The 13,038-nt window shown below is 49.8% G+C and overlaps 1 protein-coding gene across 1 annotated transcript; it reads right to left on the bottom strand.

The window, feature by feature from the left end:
- Positions 1 to 9,861: 9,861 nt before the first annotated feature.
- BARX1 (BARX homeobox 1) lies at positions 9,862 to 12,792 on the bottom strand. The gene is made up of 4 exons (XM_048957418.1): positions 12,498 to 12,792; positions 11,207 to 11,495; positions 11,031 to 11,115; positions 9,862 to 10,841 (listed from the first exon to the last, which is right to left on the bottom strand). Exons 1-4 carry the CDS (start codon positions 12,700 to 12,702, stop codon positions 10,677 to 10,679), a joined length of 744 nt encoding a protein of 247 aa, XP_048813375.1. The 5' UTR covers positions 12,703 to 12,792; the 3' UTR covers positions 9,862 to 10,676.
- Between the last annotated feature and the right edge of the window lie 246 nt (positions 12,793 to 13,038).

The raw sequence follows: 13,038 nt of genomic DNA, 5'->3' as shown, positions 1-13,038 counted from the left end.
GTGGTTTTGGTTAAGCTTAACAGATTTAGGCAATAGTAGTATATCTCCAGACAGGGCCTGAAACTGCAAACAAATGAGAGTTGTCAGTAATTGATGTTATCAAAGTTTCCATTACACAGTCAGGTCTTTGTGCCTGCTCCCAGACAGGCAGGGCATTGGAATTACGTATCAGGTCCACATTAACCTACACCACATTATCCTACATTGTTGTACGTGTCTGAAAAGTAGCTTCACTTCCACCCACAGGTGACCCCAAATTGAAATCTTCGGATGCAAAACAGGAGCTATTTTTGGTTTAACATCTGCATTAATGTATTAAACTTCAATTTTTGGCTATTTGTGTATTAGACATTAATAAAAGCAAAGAGCCATCTGAAAAGTAATAGAAGAACCAGATGTCTTTCCTCACTCTAACACGAAGGAAGCCAGCCTTTGACTTCTCTGCATATCTGCAGAGGTATTGTGGCTTAGCAAGGCCAGGAGGGATGCTTGCTTCAACAGACTCAGTGCCTCATCTAGTACAGAAAGGACCTCCAAGGAGCATCACACCTGGCAAGTCAAGTTTTACCAAGAGCATAAAGACACCTCAGGTGATGTATAAATACATCAATACGTGAAATACTCACACTGCATGCAATCACACAGAAAGCTGCTCTTTCCAAGTGCAAATAAATACATGCGCATTGCTCAATAAAACATCTTTAGTTTGCTCCTTAGATTGCTGTACCGTGGGTCTTTATGGGTTGTTTCATAAATCCTGGTGTCAAGAGACTACATCGTCTTCATTCTGGAAGCATTAAAAAAAAAAAAATGAAGATTTTGCAGGATTTTCTTATTTATTTTCTTTTATGTAAGTGGATTTATTATCATTATTACTATTACTTAGTAATATTTAGCTGCATTACCTACAACCATCAGGTAGTATCTCTAACCAATCATATTATTTCATATAATATTATCAATATCTGATCATGTTATATCAATATCTGTGTCAACTGAAACAGGTTTCTTAGTTTTATGCTTAGAGTCTAACCCACAGTGGATCACAGGCAAAGTAGAAGACACATTTTCAGCTGGTGCCATCTGAAACTCATTCCTATCAATAACAATAGTTTGCACTTACATGCTTGATTTCTCAGCCACAGATCTCAATCATTTTATAACAGAAAAGAAATAAGCATTACTCACATCCATGGCCTATTTAGGCACAAAGACTTTGATGAACATGCCTGCAAGTCACTGCAGCATGCTGACCAGCATTCCAGTTCACCCCTCTAAAGAAGAAAGCTATTCCTAGCTCTGTCATGGTCTTCCTCCTCAACCTTTGGTCTTCAGTTATATCTTATGACATCCTGAACACATTGCCTAGATGCAGTCAGAATATATTTGATAAGATGGCAGGATCCCAGAAATCCATTTGAATTCAGAGCAGTTCCAGATTCATCAGTCAACAAGAAAATTATTCTACTTCCCCCAAAATTCTCATCTTCCTTCCTCACCAACCTTTGAATTCATCAGATTATCTGGGTTTATAATAAAACCATTTTCCAGCATTTAGAGGGAGACCTTTTTCATATCTCCCTATGCAATAAACATTCTTTTTGCCTTCTTTTCTTCCTGTAGGCTTTTTTGTGCCATCTGACTTTACCAAGCATCCCTGTGAATCCATTGGGAAGCTGCATGGACATAAATTAAACATTGAACACAAAGGAAAAGAAGTTCTGATTCTAGCTGCTTTCAGACCAATTCTTCTAAACAGGAGATACAAACTTTTCAGTAACTGATCTTGAACATCAATGAATTCCAGCTCTTAAAATGTGCGTTCATTAAGAGAAATCAAACCCACCTTTATAAATGAACATGGTTGCAACCACAACCTACAAAGAGGCTTCCACCCTTTTCTCTGAAAGCACGGATGCACCCCTCAGCCAGCACACGAACCAGAGTAAAACACTGAGGCCTCTTCCACAGGAATTTAAATAAGTCCTCTGGTAATTAGCAGGCCTGGGAACATCCTGAATCAAAGCTAACCAACAGAGGGCAACAGGATTGCGTGAGGAGGGATTATTCTGAGGCAAGGACTGGGTTTCACTCCAAGGATGCTGATACATGGGGATTTAGGATATCACAGACTGATATGAATTTACAGCCAGAACTCTCCATCATATATGGAGACACACAAACCAGAACGTTCCATGCTAGTGATTTTTTGTTACTTTAAGAAACACTGTACAAGATCATTGGTAGATACTCTTCAGCTATAAACTAGGACTATCACATCACAGACCAAATATAGTGTCAAAAATCAGTACAAACTTCCTGGTATGGCTGAGATGTGGGGAGAGCAGAGAGATGCTGGAGGAAAAGTTGGCACAGTCCCACAGAACAAAAAGTTGCACGGAGAAAAGGAGGATATTGTCTTTGTCAGAACATGATCCAAAATACATCAAATGAAATTAGTGAGTGGCAAATTAATAAAGCAAACAAGAAATCATTCTTTACATGTTGCACAGATTAAAAAAAAAACATGTTTCCAGACAATGTGGCATGTACCAAAGCCTACTTGGTTGGAAACAACAAATAAATGCAACAAATGACTACAGGCTAATTGGCACTTTCACTTCAGAAAACCCCTGAGCAACAAATGCCTGCAAAGAGACAATTTACTTACCTCTTTTTTACCTGTCACTGAGCACATGACTGACTACTATCAAATGCAGCACACAAAACAGATTCAGATCTGTCCTCAGATTCTTAGGAAATCCTGCTTTCTTACTGTCACCATTCTCAGCAGATAAATACTACCTTGACAGAAAAGTAGTGAGGGTAGGGATGCTGAAACCTTCAGCACGCGCTGATATAAATATTGAAGTGAGCAAGAGAAAGTATAGAAAAATAAATGTGATAACTGAATTATCTCATTATTAATCTTCTAATATTTGAATTAGAAGTGGCTCATCAGCTTATGTCAGCTCTTGCAGGTACAGCTGCACAGGAACTGAAAGGATCTGAGTAGAACAAATCAGACTCTACTCATGTGGACAGAGATTGGCAAGTGCAGGGAAAGCACTTCTGATTTGGAATAAACAGGACAGGACCTACGCCCACATCATTCTGGAACAACCATTATTTCCTATCCTCTACCCACTACTTAAGCTTCTTTATCAAAACAGCGCATATATGGATTCAGGATTAAACTTACAAGTTTCCTGTGGGATGAGCAAGTGCTTCCCCCATATGCACCTCCCAGCTGTGGCAGATCTAGTTGTAATATCTTTAGCATTGAAAATTACCCTTCCTTTGAAGCTTTTGTCTGCACTGAATGCAGAAACAGAATGTGTAACTGACAGACTTTGTGAGACATTCAAGGACACATTTAGCATAAATACACAAATAAAAATATAATCAGGGAAATGCACCTGGAAAACATGAGATGTGCAAACCTAAGGTCAAAGAAGAGAATTTGTACAGCGTATATATAACCAAGCCTGAGAAAGCAGAGAATTTTATTCAGAGGGCAGAAAACACAGATTCATGCCAAAGTCTTTGGCCCACTTTTGGGTATCACCAATTATGGGCTTTCTGATAGAGAGGTATTCTTTTCTTATCCAATCCAAACATAACTATTCCAAATTCGTAAAGGGGTAAGATCTTCACTGGAGGTCATCTCATCTAATAGAAGATACTTCGATGGACTGTATACAGTCCAAAACATTTGTTTAAAAGACCTCATTTTTCTAATTTCTTTTTTTCCATACCCAGTGAACAATACGGTTACTTTCTATTAACTACAGCATTTTAGAACTTCCTAGTTCTGTCAGGATGTCAGTTGCTTTTATAAATCTCTTAGTTAAAATTAAAGATTGCAGCACACACAAAAGAGAACACAGCAGGATGACAGTGCCCACCTGACACTGCAACAACCAAAAGACTGATGTTGGTCAATGAGTGGAACTCCTAAGAATCAACATAGTATAAATAAACCCTCAAACACACTGTGACTGTTTTAATAATGGGAGGTCATACAATACTTTTGCTTACAGAGGCTTTTTTCTCCCTGATAGATGTTTCTGAGCAGCATTTGCACGTGTGGTGCTTTGCTTCTCTGTTAAACAAGATCCAATAGGTTTACACTAGAGGCTACAAGGCTCACAGCAAACCACAAGGATCTCATCATTGCCTTCATGGCAATCTGCTTTTCATTCTGAGAAGAGCCATCTTCTGAAATAAGAATTAAGTACAGTTTCCAAACCTAAAAAATACACCATACAACAGAATGAAAAGGGATCTACTGAGACAGTAAAGATCAAAGGGTAGAAGGAAAGTGCAGCAAGTTAAAAAATGGTTATATATATAAAAATCCTGCTTGCAGAATGGTGAAAAGCAAGGAAACAAGAAAATGCCTTCTACGTGTTTAAAAGCCTGGAAAACAGAAAACACGACCCTTTCTGAGAAGAGGAATTTGTGAGTCCAGGGAGGAGACAATTGGTATGACTTTCTGACCACATGAATGCCACAAACACCCTCTCCAATGCTACAGCTCTTGGCAGCAGACCATCACTCTTCCACTTCATCTACAGCTTTTCTGGCCATTTGTGAGAATTTCTGGCTGTCCGTGGGCTCAGTGGGAGCATGCACTACGCACTGAGTCCATCACCTTCCAGATTCCTCGGGCTACTTTTGCGCTGTAAAAACAGTGAAAGCAGAGGGGAGTATCAGAAACCCAGAGCAGAAATATAAGCACGAGTCTTATTTTAAGTATCAGGAAAATAGATGTAAGACCTTCATAGAAACCTGTTGTCATTCAATATTTCCTGGTCCACTGGGTTTAGAAGAACAGCAAAACTAAACAGAAATTCCCTGCATCGAGGATGTTGAGAGGTGGCTGACCCAATGCTGCATGCTGTCTCCAGAGCACATCGTCCAGCAGTACCAATACAGCTTGCCCTGACCAAGCTTGCCAGCTCCTAACAACCTGTGTTCCTTTGAAATCCAACACTCTTTCTTGACTTCTGCTCCTCATATTTCTCCAGAACACTATCAGATTTCTTTCACTGCTTCCACACACAACTCTCTGTCTATCCTGATTTCTTCCTCTTCCTTTGAGGGACGGAGAAAAGAATTAGGATGAATAAATGGCAACTTTCCCTCTCGAAATTCGTCACTTACCATGACCTAATAGTGTACCCACCCCAGACTAGCAACACTACAATTAAGCAATCTATATAGACCCAGCGTCACCCAATCCATTCTGCAAGGAGAGCTGTGTGTTAAGTCTGATACGTTCCTCCTTCCCCACTCCAAGTCATGCTTCTCCCACACAGCCTGTTTTCACACTGCAAATACAAAATTTGGCTAAGGCAAAGTCTCCTGAAGACCGTCACAAATTCCTTAACTTCCATTCAAAGAATCAGTTCTCTGGAACCAAAGGGAGAAATCTTGACTTACAGAACTCATCCTGAACTGTGGATCCTGGGGTTCAGTGTTCACGTTGCTCCTGCTGGGGATGAAAGAGTCAACCAGACACTATTTTGTTTGTACCCGCTAGCCAGTGAAGGTTACAGAACACTAATTGATGTGGTTATGTAAAGTTTGTGATGTTCTATGTATTTTTTAAAGGTTTTGTTTTTGTTTTTTTTCAAACTTGCCTGTATTTTTCCATTTAATAAAAGTTAAATCCAGCGGGCTTAGCTGCAGTTTACACACTGGGAAGTGTAAAGCACTGGAATTTACAAGCTTTCTGTACCATACACACACACACACATTACAGCTAAACCAAAATTCTGCAAATATTCATTAAAATTCAGAAGCAAATTCAGCCATATTTACAGCTGCTTCACTTTTGCTTTCTGCAAATATTTGAGCACTTGTACTTTACTAGTGCAAATACCAGTGAATAATGAACTTTAATTTCAAATAACCTATGACCTTAGCAGAGGACATTCAGATATGAAACGTGTGGTCTGTATGCTATTCCAATGAGAAATGCGTGCTGATCAAGAAACAAGCAGTACTTCTAACTTCTGGAATTGGAAGTATCAAGTCTGAATACATTTTCACATAGGGAACTTTCATCGCAGAATTAAAAACAAAACAAGGACAACGAAAATCCTCACAGTGGCATCTCCATCTCAGCTGTGGCAGTAACACACCTCGAACAGCCAGAGCCAGAGGAGGCTGAACAACAGCAGGAGCTTCTGAACCTCTTTGGGGACTGGTGCACAGCCCAGAGCTCCACTAGGGCCCAGCATCCTAAGGAGAACCCCTGCCCAGCAAATGGGAGCATCCAACAGCCCGGCTCTCGCGTTGACAAAAAGGAGAAGAGGATGATCATTGTTCAAGCATTTACTGAAAACTATTTTAATGTACTTAAGATACTGTTCAGTTCGGAAAGCAATGTAAATGGGAGGTTAGCATTCAAAAGTACTTGTGGTTCACATTCAGCTCTTACTAAGTAGCTCAGAAAATGCCAATTGGGGGATCAGCTGGGAGCTGGCAGTCAGCTGGGTGGTAGAGAAGGAAAAAGCCCCTTAGCCCAAATGGAACAGCCAGCTTCTCGCTTGCAGACCTTGCTGTGTTTTGAGAGTCACTTCCTAGACCGCCAAATCAGACGTAACCTGCTGCTGTAGGATGACTTACACTTACCTGACACAACAGCCACACTACACACGGTGCGAGTTTGGAGGTTGCTGTAAGCCATAGAAGAATAGCCACGGCAGGGGTTGGGTTGCCAGTTCTAACGATTGCAGAATTGCCTCCAGAAAAGAATCGGAGCTGCTGTGACACAAAGCTTTCAGTGTGTGAACAACCACTGCACATCCGCCTCTTCTCCTCATGGCTCTGTTTTCTTCATCCTCGTTTCTCTGACGGAGAGAGACTTTGCACGGGCAAGTTCCCAGGCTATCAGCTATGAAACATTAGATTGGGATCAGTTGTCACAAAGAAACATTATTTTAACACAATTTTCCACTGCAAGTCATGTTTGAGTAACTTCTGAGTATAACAAGTATTTTTCGAGTATGAGTAATGCTGTAAGAACATTTGCACCTGAACCCAGCAGGCACTCTGTGGCACTCAGAGCTTCCTCCTTGAATAGCACCCTTACATAGAGCACACGGGCTTCAGTATCTGTTTAGAGAGCGAGCTACACTGCCAGCAGCCCTGGAAATAACCAGCTGGGGGGAAAAAAAAGCGTCGGAAAAATAAATCTTTTCATTGCGGCTAATGCCCAACCTTCAGACACAGATAATCTCCTCGTGTTCATTCAGCTTCCGTGTCATTTCGTTCAGGCAAGTTTCCACGTTCCCAGCCTAAAACCTCTCTTAAAAACGCTACGGGCTTATTTTGTGGTTTGTTAATATAGGTGCAATGTAAACAACGGATTTGAGGATCTCGCATAGAAAGAACCCGTTTGGTACATAATCGTGTTTTAATGGACGGCGTTTGTAAACCGGTGAAACCGTACCGGGCTGTGAGCGCGTGTTTCCACCAGCGCGGAGCTGAGCGCTTACTCACACACGTCTCGGGACACGAAATCCGCCCCCTGACAAACGCCATCGATGTCACTGGAGGCGGTCATCGCACGGCAGAGCTCCGGTTCTGGCGATTCCCTGCGGATCGCACGGAAAGGTGCAGCCCAGCGGCGGGCACAGCCCCAACCGGCCCAGGGCTGCCCTGCACCCCGACCCTCCCCGCAGCCGTTCCCCTTACCCGGTGCCAAAGGCCGTCCGTCTGTCTGCCCGCGAGGCTGTTTGCGGCCGGGAGCTGACGGAGGGCAGAGCCTGGCGTGGGTTTCCTCGAGAAGCTTCATAAAAAGCCAATGTAGGGCTTCGGAGCTGGAAACTCACCTGAAGGGCGTTTTGTTCAGAGAGCCGTCGTGACGTTCGCCGATTAACTGTGACCGGATCGGTGCTTAGACGTACGAAGGAACCGCTTTGATGGTGCTTTTCCAGCCCTCGGTCCACGCCCTTTGCTTTGCTTACAGAGAAAACATCGCCCGCGGCACCTCTGCTGCTGTGCTGACAGCGGGAGAGCCCGCAGCAGTGGGTGCGGGCCCGGCAGGGCTCACACATAGAGCACAGCACCGTGCACAGCGCTGCGAACGACCCCGGGCGCGGACAGCCTCTGCACCGCGGGCCCCGCAGCCCCGAGCCGCTGTGATCGACAGCCAGCTGCGCTCCGTGCGTCCGCGTCACGCTTCGTTCAGCTGTGAGAGGTAATTAAGAAACGGAGCCATCAGGCTGCATTGGGAGTGTGTGCGTTGGCACCAACCTGCTCGCTGCCGTTCCCTCCGGGCGGGCGGCGGTGCGGGGCGATACGGCTCAGAGCGCCGGGAGCGCAACGCGGAATGAGCGCTGCGGGACGGCTGCAACAGAACAACGTAGAAACTCATTAACAGTGGCTTACAGCGAACCGAGTATTTTATACAAAAAAATAAATTAAATATATATCGATATTTTTTTCTTTAAGTCGGATATAATTTCGTTTTCTTTCGGCTGATTTCTCACGTAGTAAGAGGAATTTGGTTTTAATTCTCATCCGTGTGGCCGCTCTGTTCCGTTCGCACGTCGCCGTGGTGCGGGCAGCTCTTTCCGAAAGGAAAGTTTGTCGTCAAAGTCAGCGCTGTTAAAACAAACGTTTTTAGGAGAATAACTCCACCGATGCGGAGGTCGCAGCAGCGCGGTGCCCCGCACACGGCTCTCCATTCATACCCCGCTCGCACACCATCGGACTGCCTGCTGGCAGCCAACACGAATACCGCTCGGGGCCGCCCGTCCCGCAGCCGCCAGCAAGTTCCCGGCCCTGCCCGTAGTGCTGGAAGCTCCCGGGGAGATCTTTCCTTCTGCCGGGAGAAGCCTGAAGCCTTACTGCTCCACCTCTGCGGCTCCCGGGCCGGTGGAATGCTGCCATCGCCCCGCGGTGCCACACATAGGGAAGCGGCTCCGGGCGGCTGCTCGCGGCTCCAGAAGGGCTCCGTCGCACCCCGCCTGCCCCAGTCCCCAAACCGAGGGCAGCAACCCGGGAGGACGCGCCCTGGAGCCGCTGCGTTCCCCTAGCGCTGTCTGGAGAAAAAAAAGAAAAAAAAAGAAAAAAAGAAAAAAAAAAGAAAAAAAAAAAAGAAAAAAGAAGTAAAATGAGTTTTCTTATTTAACGCTTTTACGGACTGTGAAAAATAATCACTTGTTCACCACTTACTCAAATGTGAAAAGAAAATATTAACACGATATCACAAGTGCAACAGGAATAACGTTTCCAAAGCGCTACTTAACGTTAGGCACAGCCTGTCTGTCCGTTAAGTCAGGTAAAGGCAGCCGGGAATCCGCCTTCTAATTACACGCGGTTCCTCCTTTCGGCTGCGCTGAAGCTGCTGTGCTGCAGCAGAACCACGGGCTGAGAGGAGACGGGGAAAAGGCGGACAGACCGCGGGGTTCCGCTCCTCGAAAGCGCCGTCCTCGTCCTTCCCGACGCTGATCCCCGTCCCCAGGTCACGCCGAACCTTTCCAGCCGATTGTTTGTTTAAATCCAGGAGTCGTTTCAATGTAAGAATAAAAGCTGGCTTCCTGTTTACTCAGCACGGCTGTATCCTATGCTTACCGACGCCCCATCGCTCGGCCCGGCGGTTTGCTTAACGTGCTCCGGCAGCGGGAACCGGGGAGCACCTGGGGCAAGCTGGGCCGGGGGAACGGGCTAATGACCGCCTGTAATTACTCAGCAGGAGAGCAATTAGCGCCCTGCAATTAGCGTTCCGCAGCCAAGGCTCGGCCTGGCCCTGTAAGGAAAGCCCGCAGCCCTCGGGGCCGGGCCCTGGGGCGGCTCTCCATCGCTCCCTGCCGCTCGCCACTTCCCGCAGCGCTTCTGGATTTTGTTGTTGCTCTTTTTTTTCCAGGACGATGATAATTACATGTCGCTGTAGATGTTCTATCGTTCGAAACTTCGACGGAAAAAAAAAGTACAGCAAGGAATCAGAAAATTAAAAATGAAACAGTGCCACGGCTCCTTGCTACGTCGCCTCAACGAGCGCAGAGCCCGGGGGTAGGTGGAAGTTTTCTGCTCCCTGTGCCCGAGCTCTGCCCAGAGCGGCACCAACAGCGCTTCCCCAAAGCGGCATTTAGGTGTGCCGCCGCATCTCAGCCGCCTGTTAGACAGCAATGACGCATTTCTTAGAGAAATGACGACCATCGTCTCCCCCTCTGAGCGCGGCCGAGGCCCGGGTGGCCTCCGGGTGTGACGCGTGGCCGAGAACGAAGAAAAAAATAAAACAACAAACAAAACCAAAAATACAAAGAAACGATTAAAAAGAAAATAAAAAGCATTACTCAGAGCAATAGTCCATAAAATACTTTATTGAAATAAAGTAAATATCTTCGCATTAATAAAACCGATCATAAAATGCAGTTTTCGAGTAACTGGGGGCACCACAGGGTTTCACGCAGCGAGCAACGCCGAGGGCGGACCCGGTGCCCCCCGGCCGCCCCGCACCGTGGATCTCAGGGCCGGGACCCGAGCCGTGCGCTCTGTGCTCCGACCGCGGCCCCACCGCCCTCTGCCCCCGTCCTCTGCCGCCCGGGCCGCTGCACACGGAGTTCCTCCCGCCCGGGGCTGCGCGCTCCGGGGCCCGGCGCGGCGCTGGGAGTCCCCGCGCACCCGGGCGGCGGCGGTGGGGCCGGGCCGTACCCTCACTCCTCCTGGCTGACCTCAGCTGGCGAGCCCAGGCTCTCGGGGGGTTTCTCGGCGTCCCGGGCGCGCTCCTGCTCCGAGAGCTGCTCGCTGCTGGGGATGGAGTTCTTCTTGGGGCGGCCCTTGGGCTTGGTGGGGGACTCCAGGCCTCCCCCCTGCAGCACCTGCGGGGCGGGGAGTTCACAGCGATAGCCGCGTAAAGCAGTGCTCCGGTCCGCGGTACCGGTGGGGAAAGGTCCCCGCTGCCCGAGCCGGGAGCGTGCTGTGGCCGCACGGAGCGGGGACATACACATATATCAAAACATAGATATATATAATTTTTTCCCCCTGGAGGGCCCGGCGCCGGCACTTACTATTTTCTTCCATTTCATGCGCCTGTTCTGGTACCAGGTTTTCACCTGGAGCTGGCTGAGCCCCAGCGATTCGGCCAGGTCTATTCTGCGGGCGGGAGAGAGGCGGTAAGACCCGGCCCGGCCCGCGGCTTTCCTTCTGCTCTCCGGACGATGCCCCCGCGCCGCCCCGCCGGTACCTGTCGGGCGTCGAGAGGTACTTCTGCTTCTCGAAGCGCTTCTCCAGCCCCATGAGCTGCAGCTCTGTGAAGACGGTGCGGCTGCGGCGGCCCTTCTTGGCCTTGCTGCCCGGCTCGGGGCCGCCCGGCTCCAGCTTGCCGCGGAGGTGCAGCTCCAGCGGGAGGTGGGGCGAGGCGGAGCCGCCCTGCAGCCCCGAGCCGGCGGCCAGCAGCGCCGAGCCCAACCCCGAGCAGCCCAGGGGAGCCAGCGGGAACTTGAAGACTGCCGCCGGCTCCGCCTTCAGAACGGCTGCGGGAGAGAGCGGCCGTGAGAGCCGGGCGGCCCCGGAGGCTTCTCGCGTTGGGCTCCGCGCACGGCCCCGAGCCCTTCTCCCACATCAGCCGCGGGGTCACGCCGTACCCTGCAGCCGGCGGCAGGCAGTCACCCACCCAGCGATCCTCGCGTTACCCGCGGAAGCCTTTAGGAACCATTTAGGATCTGGTGCCGACTGACAGATTCAAGCGCTGCCGGGCCCACAGCCGCACCGTCAGACTCGTGCTCGGCCCCGACGTGCGGCCGTACGAGGCCCTCCCGAGCGCCCAGGGATCTCGCACGAGTGGGCAGATCACGCTGCCTTATGTAGCACCGCGACCGCTATCCTAACACCGAGCACGGCCCGGGGGCTTCAAAAGCACAGGCGGGCCCGGCCCGAGGAACACACACGGGCACACACTGGTGCGGGCCGGCATTTCAGACCGGTGTCTAAAACAATCCTGAATCCCCAGAGCTCCAATACAGGTACTTCCCCACTACGGGGCTCGATGCTTTCCCGATTTCTTTTTTAAGAGGAAAGCAAAAATTTGGAATCCTCCCGTTCCATTTGCTTCGAGGGATAAATGAACTGCGTCTCTGCAGATAAAGACAGCTTTAGAAGCAAAAGCGTTTGCGATCGCAGATTAAATATTCGCGTTAACATAAAATAAATGTAAAATAAAATAACAAAAATCAACCGAAAAAAAAAAAAGCCAACAAACAACCCCCCCCAAAACCAAAACACAACAAGAAATCTGTCCTTAATACCCTATCCTGCACCACGTCCCGACACCACACCGCGCGGCTCGCACTTTCCATCCCCCATCTCTCCACGCACAGCATCGCTCCCCACGGCCCCACCGCAGCCCGCGCTCCGCACATGCGGCCCCGTCCCCGCCCGGAGCGCTGCGGCGAAGTTCCCGAGCTCTCCTCCCATAGGAGCGGCCTCACGCGCCGGGAACCGCGGCCCCGCTCCCGTCCAACCCCGGCGGGACATACCGAGGTGGTTGTGGTAGGGCCGCGCCGATAGCAGCGCCTGCACCCCGAACTTGAGCAGCTCCCCGGGCGGCGCCGCGCCTTTGGCGTCGGGGGGGTCGGTGAGGATCTCCTCAATCATGAAACTGCGATAGCGGTGCGAGCGGTGGTCGGGAAAGGCTTCGGCCGGGAAGTAGTGCGCAGCCCCCAGCTCCAGCGGGTGCTGCATCCTCGCCGCCGCCCGGGCCGTGCCGAGCCGAGCCCGGCCGCCGGGCCCTAACGCAGCCCCCCGGCCGCTGGGAGCCGGGCAGCGGGGGCTCTGCCCATCGCCCCTACCCCGCCCTACCCCTGGGCAGGGCCCGGCACGGCCCCCCCCCCCCGCTCCGGCTCCGCGAGTGCCTCGGGACCGCCCCGAGCGCCGCCGGCCCGCGGCCGTTCCGCCGCACGCACGCACGGGGCGCGGCACCGGGCAGCACCTCCCCAACCCAACCCGGCCTGACGGGCAGCGGCTCTATTATACGGCCCCGGGGGCTGCGGAGGGCGGGGGAGGGCGCGGGAGGGGCCG

The sequence above is a fragment of the Lagopus muta genome, chromosome 11 (assembly GCF_023343835.1).
Source record: "Lagopus muta isolate bLagMut1 chromosome 11, bLagMut1 primary, whole genome shotgun sequence".
Classification (NCBI taxonomy): domain Eukaryota; kingdom Metazoa; phylum Chordata; class Aves; order Galliformes; family Phasianidae; genus Lagopus; species Lagopus muta.
The sequence above is the reverse complement of the archived record's forward strand: the minus strand, read 5'-3'. Positions and strand labels throughout refer to the sequence as shown.